At 43.5% G+C, this 20,519-nt stretch overlaps 1 protein-coding gene across 4 annotated transcripts in view; it reads right to left on the reverse strand.

Moving 5' to 3' along the window:
• The window catches only part of PPP1R9A (protein phosphatase 1 regulatory subunit 9A), a 778,883-nt gene that overhangs the window by 138,970 nt on the left and 619,394 nt on the right, over nucleotides 1-20,519 (reverse strand). For all 4 annotated transcript variants that reach the window (XM_078663735.1, XM_078663734.1, XM_078663733.1 and 1 more), the window contains one exon: nucleotides 16,236-16,274. In XM_078663735.1, coding sequence (XP_078519861.1) covers nucleotides 16,236-16,274 — 39 coding nt within the window. The remainder of the gene's footprint in view (nucleotides 1-16,235; nucleotides 16,275-20,519) is intronic.

Here is a 20,519-nt window from a genome sequence, read left to right on the forward strand (position 1 = left end):
CCCAAGAAAGGGAATTGATCGAAGTAGGTGAACGAGTTAAAGCCGAACAGTTAGACAGAAAGAGAAATGCCCTTATTAAGGGTATGTATCCTCTTCTTGCCGAGGGCTTGCCAAAAGCAACCCCGGAAGCACCATGTAATTTTCCGCCGCCATTAGTTCCGATTAAGCTACGTCACAAACCGACCGCAGCTGATATTTTTCTCTCGTCCTATTTGGACGACACAGTCCCAGAATATGTGAATCCAGTTCCGCCAGCTCCTGTAAATAATGTAATTCCTGTTCTTCCAGCTACCGGGGCACCTGTTACGGTACCCCCGGTCCAGCCCGTAGTACAAGTTCCCGCTACATCAGTCACTCTACCAGCACGAAGAGTATCAGTCGACGATTCCAGTTTAGGGGCTGCAGGAGGAGGTCCTCCTGGCACCCCGCCGCCACACAAACGTGTAACATTAGTCGAGTTACATGAACGTGCGTTACAGCGTACGCCCAAATATCAGTCCGTTGCAGATATCAGGCGAGCTCTTACCGAATGCCGTTATGATCCAGTCCCAGGCGATGATAATATGGTTTTATATTCATTGCGTGTAAGACGGGTGACCGAGTATTTGGACACCCTACCGAATATGAAAGAAGATCTAGACAGAATATATCGTTTCATCCGTACAGGGGATGATCCAGAAAGTATTGGCGAAATCATGTCTCTAAGGAAAGCTGAGACCCAGCTCATGCTATTAAAGTTTTTAATCAATTGTTTAGTAAGGGAACAAGATTGTCCGACTAAAGATCCGACCGAAATGAAAGTCCTGACAAGGTGGAGTGATAATATAGCCGAGGGCAGACACAAGACACTCAGTAGTATAGAGAGTATGTACAAGAAAATTCGTAAAGAAATAATAAGGTTACACGTGCAACGCAAAACAGCACAAGTAAGCGAGAAAGAAAACGACTCTTCTACCGAAGAAGTAGAAGACGAGAATACCGCCAGAATAGCGTATGTAGGTAAATCTAGATTTCCAGACCGACATTTACGCCTAGAACACAAGAAAGTCATTCATCATCCAGCACCAGAACAAGGTTCTCTGGAACAAATATTTCAAGCTACCGATCACATTTTGAAATCACGTATCGGTTATAGTGAACTTAGTACCATGCATGAACAAGAACTAGCCCGATCAGCAGTCCGATGGATTACTGATTCTACCACTTTTCCAGACGAAATAGTGGCACAAATGTTTCTGAAACTGCCCCCAGCCGAGCAGCGACTGGTGGGTATGTATATGATCCAGTACCTCATTACACTGTATGAGGGTCAACATTCTGATCCAGGTCCGTTACATGATGTCCTGAACGAGTTACTCCAGTATAGATGGAAAGGTTTAGGTACCGAGTTAATTAGTGTCATTTTAGAACAGCGCCACAAATATAGAACGTTTCTGAACCCGCATTTTGTTCACGTCTCACCCCCAGAAAGTAAACCATTTTACATAGATAGACAGTATCCGTTACGAGAAGTACACCCAGTTAGGACACCGGATGGTGAAATGCAACGAGTATTTGTTTACACCCCTATTACAAAGATGGAACTCTTAGAGATGAAGAAATTAATTCCCTGTCACGACAAAGATCCAGCAGGGTTCCATCGAGAATTAAAAGACATGCTCCGTATGGGAGAGTACACGTATCCAGATATCATTAAAATGTTAAAGGTCCTGTTGCCCGCAGGGGTATATGAAAAACTCAAGGAAAAAGAATGGGAGGTGGGAGAGAAAAAGATAGATTGGACAGCTCTAGAAGCTGAAGATAAAATACGAGTACCAGGTACCGGTCTTGGGGAGAAATGTAAAGAATTGCCAGAGTTATTGATTCAGGTTTTGCCAAGGTTATTAGCCACGAAAAAGGAAGATTGGGATGCAATCTCAGCATGCAAACAGAAACAGGATGAAGACACTAGTGATTTTTATTCTAGATTCGAGAAATGTTTTAGTATCAACAGTGGTCTCAGGACGAGTAGCGAGTCATACCCTCATCTTTTTGTTACTAAACTAGTCGAGAATTCAAGCCCACAAGTTAAAAATCGAGTTTTGAAAGTCGAAAGTACCTGGCAAGCTAGTACCCCATCCCAGATGTTACAGATGCTCCAGTATCACCAGAATAGAATCAGGGAAGAGCAAGAACACGAAAGGAGACGTATGAAAGACACGAAAATGAAAGTACTAGTTGCACAATCTGTTCCACAAGACAGTCAGAAGAGGGGTCCGAATCAAGCCAGTCATCCTGCAGCTCCCGTTAAAGGGACATGCAATTATTGTAAACAGCCAGGTCATTTTATAAACGAGTGTGCAGTTCTGAAACACAACATAGCCACTGGTAAAACTAAAGAAAGACCACGTCCGCCTAGACAAGAGCAAGTTTCACAGACTTCTCAGTCACCACAGAATGCACAACAGACAGTTCCAGCACCGCAGCCTATCGCTGCAACACAGCATGTTACACAGCAGATGTACCAGTATGCCCAGACAGAGTATCCAGAGTATCAACCGTATTCATGAAACAGCCTAGAGAGGGAGGTAGGCTTGCCTCTCATCGAGATACCTGTAGATCAAGAGGGTCCCTATGTACACAGTCAAGTATTAGGGAAAGACAGAAAGTTTTTGATTGATACAGGGGCAAGTAGGACTACTATCAGTCATGACGAGGTTCCAGGGGCTCCGCTCTCAGGCTCTAGAAATGTTTCCCTTGGATTTTCAGGAAAACCCATAGTTAACGAGATATCAAAGCCAGTTACTCTAGAAGTTGGTCCATTGTCCCGAACTACTGATTTGTTACTTACGAAATCATGTCCAGAAAATGTGTTAGGTATTAAGACATTAAAAGAATTAGGTGCAGTTATTTGCTGTTCCCCAGAAGGAATACGCTTGTTTTTAAGGGACTTTAAAGGTCACTATGTATTACGAGATTTTGATCCAAGATTGTCCAATGTACCGCAGCATTTATGGGCGCAAGGTCCAACTGATGTAGGTTTTATGCGAATCACACCCCATCGTGTGACTCTCAAGCAAGGTATAGTCCTGCCACGAATCAGACAGTACAGATTGCCACCTGAGGCTGTAGCAGCCTTATCCAAAATTATTGACGAGCTCATTACTCAAGGAGTGGTTGTAGAAACTGACTCCAATATATGTAATTCTCCTATCATTCCAGTCATGAAACGTACTGATCCAAATGCACCTCCAGTATATCGATTGGTGATTGACCTTCGAGAACTTAATAAATGTATCATACCCCAGTATCCAGTAGTTCCAGATATTTCATCCCTATTGACAGCTATTGATTCTGAAGCTGTATTTTTTTACAGTAATAGACCTCAAGAATGCATTTTTCAGTCTTCCAATTCATCCAGACAGCCAGTACCTTTTCGGTTTTTGTTTAAATGGAAGGAGCTATAAATTCACACAAGCTCCTCAAGGTTTCACAGAAAGTCCTAGCATTTACAGTCAAGCACTTAAAAGACAACTAGACAATATTCACATGCCAACTGACACTGCCCTGCTCCAGTATGTCGATGATCTACTGATCACCGCCCGTTCTGAACGTGACTGCGAGCGTGCGTCACTTACAGTCCTGTATTTTCTAGCCGAGATGGGGCACAAGGTGTCCCCTTCAAAGCTTCAGTTCTGTGTCCAGCAAGTGATCTACTTAGGCCACTTACTGTCCAAGTGGGGTAGGCAGTTGACACCAGACCGTATCCAGTTGATAGCGAGTCTTCCACAGCCCAAGACACAGAAGGAGGTACGTGCTTTTATCGGCCTCACTTCCTATTGCAGACAATGGATTCCTCAGTATGCATTTCTAGCAAAGCCACTGATACAGTTAACGACACAGGAGGCAGCCGTATCGACTGTCCTCCCTTGGACATCTGAACATACACTTAGTTTTAATGAATTAAAGAAAGCCTTATGCCAAGCACCTGTTCTAGCTACACCGAACTACAGTAAGCCTTTTACACTTTTTGTCACAGAACGTAATGGTACTGCATTATCTGTTCTCACACAAGATCAAGCAGGACAATACAAGCCTTGTGCTTATTTTTCAAGCACGTTAGATCCTGTAGCCCAGGCTCTGCCTGCGTGCCTCAAGTCAGTTGCAGCTACAGCTCTAGCAATCAGACAAAGTGATTCCATAGTATTAGGACACTCCCTGACAGTACAAGTTCCACACTCCGTGGAAGTTCTTTTAAACCGAACACAGACTCAGCACTTGACCATTGCACGTTTAACAGGTTATGAACTGACACTGTTCCAGCCACACATAGAAATCAGACGCTGCAACGTTTTAAATCCTGCTACACTGTTACCGTCAGTTACTTCAAATCCTGCCACACATGACTGTGTGGAAGTCATTAACACTATGACTAAGCCAAGACAAGACCTGACAGACATTGCTTTACCTAATCCCGACCTGACACTTTATGTGGATGGTTCATGTATGAGAACGAGTACAGGAGAACTAGTAGCCGCGTATGCAATGACTACTGACACTGAAGTTATTGAAACACACCGTATTGACACCCTGTCTGCTCAAGCAGCAGAGCTAGTTGCTCTGACCCAAGCCTGCATACGTGCCAAGAACCTGAAAGTAAACATATATACAGATTCACGTTACGCATTCGGAGTCGTACACGACTTCGGAGTGCTCTGGCAGGAGAGAGGTTTCATGACTTCTCATGGAACCAAAATTCAGCATGGTCTCCTCATTCAAGCTCTGTTAGATGCAATACATTTACCGACAGCTATCGCTATCATGAAGTGCAAAGCACATACGAAAGTTACTGACATTATTTCCCAAGGTAACGATCTAGCAGATCGAACAGCCAAGCTTACAGCTCAGACACCAGACATTCCAGTTAACAAGACACAGACATCCACTCCAGAACAGACTACTTTTATGACAGTTAAGGACCCTACACAAGATGTCATAGACATACAGTTACATGCTACTCCCGAAGAAATCAAGAAATGGTCCGAACAAGGAGGGGTCCAGACAGATCAGGGATGGGTGACGAAGGGAAAAGCCACATGGTTTCTCCCCGACTCTATGGTTCAAGTCATTATTAATACCGCACATAGTCCAGCACATCTAGGAGAGAAAGCCATGTTAGACAGTATCCAGAATCTTTGTTCAACAAGCATTTACGAGCTGCAGCCAAGCAGAAAGTCCATACTTGTATGATATGTTGTCAGTTCAATCCAGGTAAAAGTGTCCCGGTGGAACAAGGTGGATTCCAGCCCCCTGACCACCCTTTTGAAGTCCTCCAGATGGATTATATTCAGATGGAGCGATGTCAAGGTTTCAAGTATGTTCTCGTAGTTGTATGCGCTTTGTCCAGGTGGACAGAAGCATATCCAGTTCCAGATTACACAGCAGCGACCACTGCCAAGCAGTTGGTTCGTGAATTCTTCCCCCGTTATGGACTCCCTAGGGTCGTGTATTCTGATAACGGCCAGCCATTCTCATCTGAACTAATGAAACATGTTTCCCTTTTGTTAGGGTACCAGTGGAAGTTCCATTGTGTACGCCATCCTGAAGCAGCCGGTCTCATAGAGAGACATAATCAGACCCTGAAAATTCGAATTGCTAAGATATGTCAAGAGAAAGGTGTAGACTGGCTAGTTGCCCTGCCAGTTGCTTTGTTCTTTATGCGCATGGTCGCACACTCCAGATCAGGTCTGTCCCCTTATGAGGTCGTATTCGGCCGACCCCAAATATGTGGGGTACACCTAGACCCCGCAGTATTACAGATGTTTCCAGTAATATGCTGACAGATTACCTAGCTTCCTTGATGTCTGCCCTACACTCTTGTCGTTCACAGGTTGCCGCCGTATTTCCAGACAACACCGAGGTGAAACCGCATGAGGTCATCCCCGGGGATTTCGTTTTGATAAGGAACTTTGATCGTTCAAGTCCGCTGGAGCCCCGCTGGAAGCAACCTCAACTAGTCCTCTTGACCACCCGTACGGCCGTGAAGTTGGAAGGCCGTAAGGGGTGGGTCCACCTGTCCCACATCAAGAAGTTCCATGGACTACGAACTAAAACTTTTTCAAAGGATTGTTCCATTTCGAAAGACTGCCCTATTCTCAAGGACTGTCCCGCTACTGACTTTGAAATCAAGCCCTCCCTGTTAGAGAAAACTCCGCAGCAGGAGTATAAATCCAAACTACGGTCTAGTAAAATAAGTCAGCCAGTTTCATTGTCTAAGTCCCCCTCGGGTGAAACGGTTAGACAGGTATCTGACATGTATGAGATAGACCCCCATAGTGAGAGAGTTAGTCAAAACTCTATCCGATGTATCGTTTTTCTAAGTTTTCTATTGTTTCTAAGTTTGATGGTTACCTGCACAAGTTATGCATTGCATTTATGTTTCCCAATTTCTCATGTAAATAAGTTTGCTAATGCTACAGTAGAGCACACATTTAGTGATCTGCCTCCTCACGAGTTATCCTATCGTCTTGCTATGAGAAATAACACATTCATCAGAATGTTACACTATTCACACCAGACCAGCAATGCTACTAATTGTTGGGTGTGTGGTCGACTCCCCCCTTTCCAGACACCGAAGGGAGTTCTGCCACTCTTTCCTTATCCATTTTCACATAATGGTTCGTGTGGAGCATGGTCCATGTTAACGTCATCCTCAAATGATATGTCCCTTCTGAATAGAACATGTTTCCCAGACAAGCAAGGTCTCCCCCATAGAACAGGGTTAGATCTAGAAAATGAAGTATATGATTTAGGTAATTATTCTTCGAATTTCATGGTCCTGAATGTTCAGTCTGATACTACTCCAGACTTACCTGCTATTTCAGTACTACCAGTCAAAGGCGAATTATGTGTCAGAAATAATGGTTCTGCACATGTAGGACATAGTGATTGTACTACTACTGTCGAGTATAGTGACAGTGGGAAATCTATTTTCAAAGCTTCACGTCATTCTTATTTTGTTTGTGGTCAGACCGCATATGTTCGTCTGCCCCTCGATTGGGATGGAACATGTTACATTGCCTTCCTACTGCCACCAGTTTTTCTAGCCCCATCTGATTATCACAGAAACACACATCTAGTACACGCCAGACATAGAAGGGAGATTGAGTCCCCAATTGTCGATCAAACTGAAACTGCTCTAGAACAATATACAGATTTCAATAAAGGTTTTTTCTTCTTTATAGGACCTGTCCAGAATAGTAAGTTAATCCGTAGACTAACAAGAACCCTTGAAGCAGTAGTGAATGAGACTACTTCTGCTCTAGGTAACTTAACCGAAGAGCAATCTGCTATGAGATTTGTCGTGCTCCAAAATCGTCTCGTTCTTGACGTCATACTGGCCGATAGAGGAGGAGCATGTAGAGTCATCGGATCTAGTTGCTGCATTTTCATTCCTAATAACGCGCCGTCTGTTTATTCAGCTATAACCAGACTTCATAAAATTGCCCATCAGTTACACCAGAATCCAGGCACCTGGACATGGTCCGGTTGGCTCTGGAGTATCATATCTGCCTGGGGATGGAAAGTATTGTCATTCCTAGGTATTGCAGTAACGATCATATTCAGTTGCTGCCTCTGTATACAATGTGGCCCTGCGATTTGCGGCATGTGCGCTACCTCTTGTATTCCTAGTCCTAAGTCCCGTTCCAAGACAATTCGAGACGAGCAAATGATGCTATATGAAATGATAGATGGTATCATGAATATAGATGTTTCCTGATGGAAACGTAGGGCACAAGGAGGGAATGTGGAAAAGTAAATTTTGCCATGTTATATGTGCCTACGTGTTCCCTATGTTATGTTATGTTTACTTTGTCAATGGGTTTGAAATGTGCCTATTCCAGGAGACGTGGGCTTGTGAGCCTATCTATCTGCCAGGTTATCTAAATTTTTGCATACCAGCGACTATGGGCCCTAGGGGTAGACCCATGGGAGGTCTAACAGCCTGGGTCAAGCAGAATTCTCAGGTCAAAATAAAAGTCATTGACCTATGCTGCAAGGATATACAATTATTGAGGTTAACATCAGGACAGGGCGGTGTGATAGATATCTATAATATTTATGCTAGGGGTTTAAGTGTTGGGAATTCCTCCACCCTTGAAGCTCTATCAACCTCCCTTGAATCCAAGTCACTTGGTAATAGATTGGTTGTGGCAGGTGACCTGAATAGGACTTTTGAGCCTCTGGAAAATAGTGAACATCCGATAGGACAAGAAGAGGATGCTCTATGGGGCGTCCCAATCCTAAACCTTTCACCAGTGAAGCGGTGGACCAAGGATGTATTGTTGTTGAATGCGTTATGTCTGGAGTATGGCCTGAGGGCCCTTAATGGCAGGACAAAAAGTGACCAAGGTGGAAATAGCACATTCGACAATTGGCATAGCAAGAGTAGGATCGACTATGTCATTTGTAGTCTTGAACTATGGTGTGGCGTGGGTGACATGGAAATTGTGAGGAGAATAGAAAGTGATCATAACCCCCTCAGTGTTACCCACTCATGGTGGAGGGCTGCGCCTGTCCACCTTGTGTTAGGTAGCGAAATCGTACCTGTTATAGCCAACGATTCAAGAAGGGTGAAATGGCCAAATGTGCTGGCCAACTTAGCCATTGTGGAGCACATTAATCTGGAGGTGGATAACGCTATTGTAGCCATGGAATCAGTACACCCTGTAACACCGGGTTCCTCTCTAATAGCAGACATACACGATACATTCTTCCTTTTGATAAAACCGCATTTTATTAAATCAGTTAGGGCAAATAGTAAACCACCCATCAAACTGGCAAGGTGGTTTAACAAGCAGTGCAGGGCAACTAGATTGGAGTTGGGCAGGGCAATCAAAAGCAGGGACAAGGCTTTGATTAGCACTGCTAGGAAACAATATAAGGAGAATATTCGCAAGGCTAAGAAGCTCTGGGACGTGGAATATTGGGAGGAGTTACTTGAGGCCTCTGGGCAAAAAGACTCAAGACTCTTTTGGAAAATTTTGAAATGGGGCAGAGGTGGCACGCCAAACAACCCCGATAATAATGTTAATGAAGCTTCATGGGTCGAGTATTTCCAACCCCAGTATGCGGAGAATAGGGATATAACGGACATTGAACCAATCCCTGTGGTATTTTCCAAGGGAGACTTATTCTCAACCAAAGAAACAGAAGTTGTAATTTCATCACTGCAGGGGGGGAAAGCTCCGGGGCTGGATGGAATTCCCTCAGATATTTTCAAACATGATAAGGTCCGTTGGGCAAAATATGCGACAGTGCTGGGAAATGCCCTTGCAAAAGGGGCAAATATCCCGGATGTATGGAAGGGGGCAATTATAATTCCGATCTTTAAGAAAGGTGATCGGTCGCTCCCGGCAAATTATAGACCTATAAGTTTGCTGGCCACTATCCAGAAAGTGGTGGGCAAGATGGTGGTCGACAAACTTATGGCCTGGGTAGATGAAAACAATGCTTTATCCCCCTACCAGGCAGGATTTAGACGAGCAACCAGCACGGTTGACCAAATTTTTCGTTTCACTATGCTACGGTGGGGGACTGTACTTCTTGGTGAGGGCAGGCTTTATGTAGCATTTGTGGATCTGAGGGCTGCCTTCGATCTGGTGCCCAGGAGTAAGTTGTGGGGTGTCTTGAGCAAGATAGGGGTTCCACTCGAACTGCTCACATTAATATTGCGTCTCCACGAAAGCAATTTCGCTAAAGTCCAGTGGGGGAGAAACGGGGAATCATCCACCAATTTCCCAGTCGAGCGGGGGGTACGTCAGGGTTGTGCCATGGCACCCCTGCTGTTCTCCTTGTTCATTAATGGTATAGTCGATAGGATGTTGGATGCGAGGGTTGATGCACCTTCGCTGGCGGGCATCAGGGTTCCGATCCTGATGTTCGCCGACGATACTTTGATCGTGTCCAAAACCCCGGCAGGACTCCAGCGAGCATTGAACATATTTGATATGTTCTGCAAGGAACGGGGCCTCGAAGTTAATGTAAATAAAACTAAGCTGATGGTTTTTGGGCAAAAGCGCCAAGTCCAACCTAGGGTATCTCTGAACAGCATTAGACTAGAGGTAGTAAATGTTTTTACATACCTAGGGGTGGAGATATCAAGTAAATTTGGTTGGTCGAGACATATTGAGAAGGCGGTTTTGAAACATCAGCAGATTTCAGGAGCGCTTCGAGTGGAACAAGCAAAATCTAAAACCAGGCCTATTAAACCTGTTCTCATGGTATACGACGCAAAAGCCTTAGGCGCAGCCCTTTACGGGGCTGAAGTCTGGGGCTTTGAGAGGTTCGATACGCTCCAAAGATCTGAGAACAGGTTTCTGAGAGGGATAACTAGTCTTCCTCAAAGTACCCCATTAATACCGCTTGGTCTGGATTTAGGAAGAAGATCGCTTAGTGATCGTGCCCGTCTAAGGCCTATCCTCTACTGGAGACGGTTGTGGACGACCCCTGAAATTAGACACTATGCTGAGGGGTTTTCTGCCTTAGTTAAATCAGATGTCTTCCATAAAATTACATGGCTAAAAAAGCTTAGGGATGCCCTTGTTGAGCTCGGTCTCTCCAAACTTTGGGAAAATCCCTCTGGGGAAGTGTTCCCCAGCAAAACAACTATAAAAGCTATATATTGGGATTATGTTGACCAGAAGTCTTGGAGGAGTGTGACCTCAGAATCTATGGGGGGTAGGTTTATGGAATTCAAAACGTGGCCTGCATTAGAACAGTACTGGGACACTTTGACTGTTCCGTTAGACAGGAAATTATTTTTCCAGCTAAGGGCAGGCTCCCTCCCCCTGAGGTCATTGACATCTAATTGGGGAACTAATAGTAGTTCATGTTGCCCGATATGTGGCGCCCCCAATGAAAGTATAGCACATTTTCTATTCATGTGCGAGGGCTATGTAAGCCCAAGGAAATTGTGGCTGGCACCTGTTTGCAGGAACCTTGGTGTCTCAAGCGGTGTCGAGGGGCTGAGAATTATTTGTTCCTCAACCGAACTGCCTATAGTAGTAGGAACGGCAAAATATCTGGGGTGGGCTTGGTCCATAAGGCGGAGGGCTCTATCTTTGAATAGGCCTTGAATCCTGTTTTCTTGCTTACATGAATTGCATTGCTAAATCCCAGGGAGAGAATTATGAATTTTAGCTATAATATGTTGCTAAATGCCCGTAAGGAGTTTTGATTGTACAATTTTGTTTATGGTCCACAATGTGGGCGACCTTGCATTTTAACTTGCATTTAGCATCTGTATATCATGAGAAAGCTTATATTAATTTTGTGGTGAATATTTTATGTGTGTATACTGTGTATTTTAATCTGGAAATCAAGTGTTAATGTATGTTTTGAGCTTTTTAAATGTGTAATTTTATATGTTTGTGCTTTTATGAGTGTATAACTCGAATAAAGCTTTTTCAATCAATCAATCAGTTATGTTATGTGTGCATGATCGATATGCATGCATTCCCTTCTGATCGATTAAAGATGCAATTACAGTTGTGTCCATCTCTAATATGCCAGTTTCCAGTTTTCGTGAATACAACGAATATCAGGCCTATGTAAAGCTACGTTGCCACGTTTTACAGTGTGCACGTTAATTCATTGAATTGTCCCCGTTTCTAGGCCTCAAAAGGGCCCGGACTCAGATTCAGCTCCTGTCTCCTGAACCCTCTCCGAGGAGCGATACAGCCCCCACCTGTATCCCTGACCCTTAGCTTACTTCATGCCTCGCAGTGCCCGGCTCGGCCTGGCTCTGCGTCTCAGTCTGCCAAGAGTATGTTATGATTCTAGTTATCAGTCCAGCCCTCCTTCTCTGCATTCCTAAGCTACTGAATCGCATCAATAGTTTCCGTCATGGTCTAGCCTTTATGTCTCCATGTAAGAGAAATACTGTATTAATATTCATAGAATATTCCTCGCACACACACTACATATAGGATTATGCATGCACCAGTCTTAATGTCTGTTAGCCTTTGCCCTGATAACTTTTGGATTCTATCAACATGTTCCCTAAACACTAGATACTAGATAGGCTTTAGGTACATGTCGCCCTGACACTCCAGACTTTTCGTCTCCTCTTCTAGCACAGAAGTCATAGCCCCCAGTCCTCCTGGTAACACGTCATTGCCAGTTTGTGCGCACCACTAGGTTAGAGGTCCCAGCTGCTCAGGTAGCCCCCTCCATGTTTCCGCCCCTTTTTATGACATATTCTGTTACGTTTACATCACATGTCTATGTATACGCCCTGTACACGCCTTCTTGTTACATCATTTCTGCCCTTATCTTTCGCGACTGCTACAAACTCCGCCTACTGCTACGCCTATTGTATTGAATGCCATGTGAATGTTTTAACTATAAATATTGTGCACTGTTATTAAAAGTTACCCCTTATGCATTCCTTTGTCCCTGCCCCAGGCAGCTGCCATCCCATCCCCGTACAGGCTGTCCTGTTCCAGTCCTTTATGCTTAATTAAAGCCTGTATACTCTAGCTACCTCGTATCTTGACTCTTATTTATTGAGCTATCTATTTGTATGAGTATCCTGAAAAATAGTACCGGTAATTAATTATTTATTTACCACACTTCGCCACTAAGACAGAATCCATAAAATCAGATCTACTCAAGGACCTAATATCTATATCAGAATCGAAAAAGAGACCATCGATGTTCCCTACTGGTACCCTAACTAATGACCTCACTATATGTAATCTAAATAACAATGCAACTTGGTCCCACTTCAACACCTACAGTGAAGACACCATATTAAAGATGCTAAACGCGCTGAAATCCTCCAATCACTTCACAGACCCGATCCCTGCCAACTACCTAAAAGACTTCATTCCGCTCTTACTACCCCTCTGGACCAAGATCATTAACACCTCCCTCCTTCAAGAATCCATTCCAGACATCCTGAAAACTGGGCAGGTCCCGCCTATCCTAAAGAAATCCAAGGCGGACCCCTCTGACCCTAATAACTATCGACCGATCTCTAACATCCCTATGTTAGCCAAACTCCTGGAAAAATGTGTTAACTTACAGCTGAACAGCCACATTGCTCGTTTTAACCTGCTGAACCAATTTCAATCAGGCTTCAGAGCAGGTCACAGCACTGAATCAGCCATGACACATGTATTAGACGACGCCCTAAAAATCCTTGACCAAAATGAAGCCTGTTTACTAATCCTACTCGACCTCTTATTAGCTTATGACACCGTCAAACACGACAACCTGCTTGATCTCCTGAAACACAGAATCGGAATGTCTGGAAATGTTTTCAACTGGTTCGCCTCTTTCCTCCAAAATAGATCCCAAAAATTCAAGGTCAACCAATCCCTGTCCAACCCCATGCCAGTCACACTAGGAGTTCCACAAGGCTCCTCCCTCTCACCCACCTTATTCAACCTTTTCATGGAACCTCTCACCGTGCCTCTTCAAGATTCAATTCCACATATGACACCCAAATATGCATCAAGATCCACTTACTGGAAGACATCAAATCGCTCAACACCACCTTACGAAAAAACCAAATTTGGCTGGCAGAAAACCATTTGAAACTTAACTCCCTCAAAACGGAATTCCTTTTAATCGCTCCCCCTGACAAAACACACACTATCCCGGATTGGATGAAACACCTAACAGCTCTCGATGGTCATCCGCTCATTGTCAACTCAGCGAAATCCCTGGGGGTAACGCTAGACAGTAACCTAAAGATGCAGAAACACATTAGCACCTCAACAAAAGGTGCCAACTTCCACCTTAAGACCCTGCAAAAATTGAAACCCTTTCTGCCCCCCTACGATTTTGAACAAGCAGTGCAAGCCCTAGTAATCCCCCGGGTGAAATATGGAGCAGTAACATAATGCAGCCTCCCAAGATCATCGACAGCCCCGCTAAGAGCCACGATCAACTCGGCGGCGAGACTCATCACAGGCTCTAAGAGAAACACTCACATATCACCAGACCTAAGAGCCCTCAACTGGCTACCGTTTGAAGCCAGAATTCATCTAAAAATCGCTTGTATGACTCACAAGGCCCTCCACCACAACACCCCACACTACCTAGCTCAGAAACTGGCACTCTCTGCGGGCAGCAGAGCCTCCAGGAGTGCCAAGACTCTTCTCCTACAACCTCAATGATTTGCCAAGAAACAAACGTATAACCGGTCCTTTTCCGGCATGGCTCCGAGGATTTGGAAAGCTTTGCCCCATGACACAAGAATGAACCCTTCCACGGCCTCCTTCAAAAGAGAAGTGAAAGCTATCCTCATGGCTAAATTCACGTGAACTCAATGTCTATTCACTGCATTTTATTATTTATTGCTACTTATTACTGTTTTCTTTTGATTAAGAACTTACTCGCTTATATCATTCTATACTATATCCTCATCATGTAAAGCGCTCTGTTACTCGCAAGAGTCTTGTCCGCGCTATATAAAACCTTCAAAATAAAATTAATTTAGCCATTGTTCCTCGAGTCAGGAGAGCAAGAGATGGTGGGCACATTTTCGTGCCCTGCCCCCTTTTCTCTGGAATTCCCTTCCCCTCTCCCTTAGGAAAATCCAGAATCACCTGCTTTTCGGGAAATCTCTTAGACCTGTCTCTTTTCCATCTAGCTCTCCCCTCACCCTATTCTCTGTTGGCTGTTGCAGCTCGTACGTCTTTGGGGTCTAACGTGGGGAAGCCCTGTTCTGGGGCAGCTATGTGCTTTACAAACTCCATAACATACGTTTGACATGTATGGTACTTGCAGCATTTATGACTAACGTATTGTATGAATTTAAGTTGCTATTGGATTATTTTCCACCAGAATCTTCATCCATTGACATGAGATACTGTCAATTACAACATAGATCAGCCAACAGGAGCATTTCAACCCCTTGCTCGCTGGGCCACTGGATTCAAGCTGATGAGGAGTAATACCCCAAAACCGGTACCAGGATGCTTGTTTTCGGGGCAGGGAGGACCTCGCCTGGCCGCTCAGGCTGGACTGTTCCAATGAGGAACAGGGTCAAGACTGATTTGCATATGGATGTATCCTAACTGGGGTGGCATAGTGAACAAACGAACGATGGATTAAGCTAAAATCTGTGACTGGGGTTGAATGATTGATAAGTTTTAGCATTCCGTCCTTCATGCTGTTGTGTTTGCATTTCAGTGACACCATTTTTCCTATGTTTATTAGGGTGTTTTCTTCCACCTCCATCCATCACAATGTTATGTTATGTTAATTTCATTTATAATGTGCATGAATTACCATGGGAGGGGTATATTGGCGCAGCAAGCTTGTAAGCAGAGGAGCAGACTAATTAGGCCAGAAATTACAATGTTTTGAGAAGTTTTCTGAATTTGTAATGGTCTGCGCATTGACATATGTGAAATGGAAGCTTATTCCAGAATAGGGGTCTAGGTAAGAGAAGATTCTGCCTCCTGAGCTGGATTTATTGAATGTGATCCTGAGAGCAAGACTTTATCATTAGATCTTAAAACTCTGGAAGGATAATAGTGGACATGCATTAGGAACTATTTTGCACTTGGAGAGCGGGCGGCCTGGTAACCTGGGGAATGTGCACTACTAATAAAAAAATCTGAAAAATTGTTGCTTTAAAAAAAAAAAGACCAATACTAAATTTTTGTATTTTTGTTTCAGTGCTCACTTTGAGTTAGATAAGGGAAATAATTTGGAAGGTTTTATTTTGTGGATATAACATCTTAAACTTAACTCTAGCTGCAGCAGACAACAAGAGTAGTGAACATTTGTCTATTGGCACAAATTTCCTTTTTTACAGCTTAATCAACGATCAAAAGACTGCAGTCAACATGGTCTGGAGTTGCTAAAGGAGGCATTGAGGAATCCCTACTGATAAGGAGTTATCTAGTACAAAGAGGCGATTTTCATGCCTCAGCACAAGGTGAAACATGTTGGGGGGAATGAGTGGAAGTTCAGGGTCAAGCAGATTGCCAAAAAAGACTGACATGTTAACTGTTTTAGTTTGTGGCGGCATCTTTGTGATCCAGTGGGTTATTTGGTGTAGCAAGAGACAATTTAAAGAAGCAATGTGAAGTTAAAGATATGCACAGACCAACGAAATGTTTTCTATACCAGAATTACATTAATCCTCTAACCTATTTAATTATAAGCTACACTGGAGTGTTACCTCCATAAGAAGTCTAGAAAAAAGATCTGGAAATAACTATTCAACTTACCAAAGACTTCATCTGGTTGGTCAGCTTTCACTGCACCTTCTGGAAATATGTACAAAGTAATCAGTTATATTAGAAAAGGTTCAACATCTTCAACATATTAAGAAAAACAACAAGATACATATGCTTAGGGCTAGAATCAGATAAAAATACCCTTCCTAAATAAAGACTTTGTTAGATGTTACACAACAATCAGAAATCAGTAATAATTGAGCAATAGACAAATCAATTCAAGGTAATACAGGATTTGCAACCATACCAAATAACTGTATAAGGATGTTGGAAGAGACAGGTTTTGAGAGGGAGCAGAATTAATGGATGGAAACTGCAAAAACACTCACATTACATAAAGGATTGTATACAGTGGTGGCTGGTAACATTTGAAAGAAGCTGGGCGTAAAAGATCTAGATGAGTGCCCGGTGGCAAGTGAGCATAGGGGTTGGGGTGTTCTCCCCCCAAGAAAATTTTGAAAAATGAGTGAGCAAATAGTGCATTTTCTTTAAAACATATCTTTTTATTGTGACAACAACTTTGCCTTTATGATGGCTTCCTTTTAGATCACAGTTATACAATGACGAGTCAATTTAACATTGGATGATGTGTTCGTTAATGTACATCATTTGACTTATTCCTCTTCACCCCGTCTCCACCCTTTAGTCTCATTCATCCGGACATTATTTACTCCCACTCTTGCCTCTGTTGCTCAATAGGTCTGCATATCTTCCCCGGATATTCATTCAACTTCCCTCAGATTTTTGTCCATATGTGGGCAGCCTCTATTCATGTAAACTGCTCTCTCTGCAAGCATACACTAATCCATATCAGCCCTCCATTCTTACAGTGTCGGGTCGATTCCGCTCTCCGAGCAATATTGCATTTAGCTACCATGAAGTCTAGCATCATCCAGGGACGTTCCTTATTTGTTAGGTCCAACTCCCCCCATATTCAGCAGACACCACCTTGGTGACTTAGTCACCCCAACATTATACACTTCTCTCATATTTGTCAGCATTGCCTCCCAGCACTCTTGGAGCAGTGGGCAACCCCATATTATGTGAAGAATGTGCCGTTCTGACTGCAACTCTAAGAGCAAAGTGGTGAAACGACTTTCCTCATCCTCGCCAGGGTGGGGCACGCAAAATAGGCTCTGTGTGGGATATTTTATTGCACCAACCTAAAACGTGAGTGTATGGCCACCACTTTAGGGGAGGCCATTGCCTCTAGCCATTCCTCATCCTCAAGACAACCTATTTCTCCCTCACAGTGGGTTCAGAGGACCAACAAGAATTCAGGGTCATTATTCATAATGTTACGGTACACTAGGGAGATCGCTTTGCTGTCTAAATAGTCATCTAGCAACCTGTCTTTCAGCGGGGAGAACTCAGGTATTTCGGTTACCTTGGGTAGTACTGCCTTCAGCGTCTGGTTGGTCTGGTGGTACCTAAAGGTCTCTGACTGCGCCATCTGATATTCTTTTTGCAGAATTGAGAAAGTTCATACATCTCCTCTCTCAAACAGATCACCGACCCTTGAAATTCGAATTGGTTCCCACTTGTCAAAACCCTTCTGTTGCGCTAATAGACCCAATCTCGCAGAGTACCACAGTGGATCATTTGAGTAATTCTATCTTGCCAGCCCAAAACTCTTGTTGCCTCTTGCCAGATCTGCAGTTTGGTAGAGGTCGGCCATATGGAACGAGTCCGTCTTTTTCCCCCCATAGATCTCTCTGAGGTAGCCTCCGACGTGCATGTTATGATGGTTCATTCTATATACTGGATCATCCTCAGTTCTGTGTACCCAGTGACTGACCACCGTAAGATGAGCCGCCCAGTGGTGTCTCCAGAGGAAGGGAAGCGCTAACACTCCATCGCAAATAGTGCATTTTCTAGCATATTTGAGAAAGCAAGAAGTGACTTTGGCAAGCATTTGTGGAAAACACTGAGAAATTCCTCACCCAGTCCCTCCGCTCCCAGAACCTGACCCAAACTAAGTCAGTGTGTAGCCTCAAAATTTTGATCTTTACAAAAAACAAAACTCCCTGGCATGGCAAAAATAACCTGCTGCTGCGTGAAGTGGCGAGAGGGGTCTGTCACAGCTGATATAACAGCCAGGCTCACACCTAACATCTTCCGAGTGCATTATCCATGGACATCTTAAGGATTTTGGGGGCCCTTCCAAACATATTTTAAGACAGCTTTGAATTTATGATCCAATTTCAGCTTGTTGATGTCCAGTTGGCCAGGTCACTTACAGTGCACAAGCACACTAATCCAAATTCTGAATGTGTTTACATCTAATATTCAGGAACAGTGGCGTGTGTTTTCAATATTGTAACACAACAGCAGCTCACTAATATTAATGCAAATAATCTGTATAACCCCCCTTCCATTTCTCACTTTTGAGGTCCTGTTTTGATCTAAAAGAAACTTTTTAAAAGATGTTGCATGAAACACAAACACAACATTTCTCTGCAAAATGTCGGTATTAGACTACACACCCACATTAAAAAAAAAGGAAAACTGTATTTAAAAATATCTGTTTCAGAATTATTTACCGTAATCAGGGCTAGACTGCAATATAGAGCTGGCTCTATCAGGGTACCCCTTGAAAGGTTGGGTCCCTGGGCTAGAGCCCACTTTGCCCATGCTTTGAAATGTCTCTGGCATTATCCCAGCTGAGTTGTCATTCCACAGCCCGATGGGCCTTGGCTTGCTATTGTGCAGTGTGGATTTGTGAAAGGGCAGGTCTTAGGGTTCGTAATTACCAGCTTTAAACAATGCATCCTCTGGAGGTACAGGGCTTATACTGTACCCGCCAGAGGCTCCATGAAAATATGACGCTGCCTGGCGTCATTTGTGGGCTGGCCCCCAAAAGGGCCAAAATAGTGACTACCGGGCAGGCACCATGTCAGGCCGGTTTACTAAATGTTTAATGTGACACATGCGCAAAGAGCAGGCAGCAGGACTGGGGCAGGCTTCTGTGTTTGTTTTAAAATGGTAAGTAACATTGCTACTGATGTTACCGAGCACTTTAAAACAAATGCGGTATGCGGATGCCAGGTGGTGCGGAAATAGGGTGGGCGCAGCGCCCCCACTCTTTGAAGGATTGTATACCAAAACGTTATAAATTTTGCCAACGAGCTATTGCAAATAGGGAACTGCTTCATTTACCTATGAATGTAATAAACAAAGGGCCTTATTTATGAAGGCCTTGCGCCGCCGGTGCGTCACTTTTTCCCATTTTAAAAGTGACGCACCGGCGGCGCAAGGCCTTCATAAATACGGCCCAAAGTTCCCAGAGTAAATGTTCTATTTACTTCAGTTCGTTCACAATCAGCAGTGTTTGTGAAAATCTGCAACACCTTGTCAAGGATTTCCAGGAGTAGTCAAGCAGTCACAAGCCTACCTATATGTTAAATATTCTCCCTGAAAAAATCAAGGGTTTTACTTAAGTTAAAATGTCTGTAAAAATGTAACATTTTACACTAAAGAACACTGAAATTCACCAGTTATAGTTAACTGATGTAACAATAATTCGCTCCCCTGACATTAACAGTGTTGCAATCCATGAACTAATTTTAGATATCATCAGGAATGTTATCAATGATATCATAGAACAAGTCATGAGTGATGTACTATGTGAGGTTATAATTAGGGCACAGAGAGGGTGTGAGTTATAGTTACTAAAGTTAACTATAACTGGTGAGTTTCAGTGGTTTTCGAGTTTGAAATGTTACTTTTTTACTGGCATTTTCACATAATTATGATGTCTCTTTATCCTTTGTTGTTGTTAGTGAATTTCAGAGTTTTTTTATGTAAGGTAAGATATTATTACATACCTAACTATAACATCAATTTAACCCTTGTTTTTTCAGTAAATTTCATAGGTTTTATTAACATAAAGGGTTTAATTTTAAGCAAAGGCAGACCTACCAGCTTTGTCAAAGGATCAGAACCAGGGGTGGAGTAATTGGTGTAATTTGAATCTGCAGAATTACATTAAAATTCTGCACGATTCTGTGGAATTCCGCTTTGGGATGGAGTGGGGATTTGGCACCATTTTCCTTGTGCCAAGTGCACCCTTCTGTCCAAAAATGGATGCGAGGATGGAGCTTGCGCTTCATACCCCTCAGCGTCCTTACATACTATGCAGTGATGACTGCAGAGTATGTAAGGGCGCAAGAGGCATGTGCTGTGTGTGCTTTTGGTATTTTGGCACTGCTTTGCATACCCCACGGTGCCCTTGCATATTCTGCAGTAATCACTGCAGAGTATGTAAGGGTGCAG

This window comes from Lissotriton helveticus, chromosome 10, assembly GCF_964261635.1.
Source record: "Lissotriton helveticus chromosome 10, aLisHel1.1, whole genome shotgun sequence".
Taxonomy (NCBI): domain Eukaryota; kingdom Metazoa; phylum Chordata; class Amphibia; order Caudata; family Salamandridae; genus Lissotriton; species Lissotriton helveticus.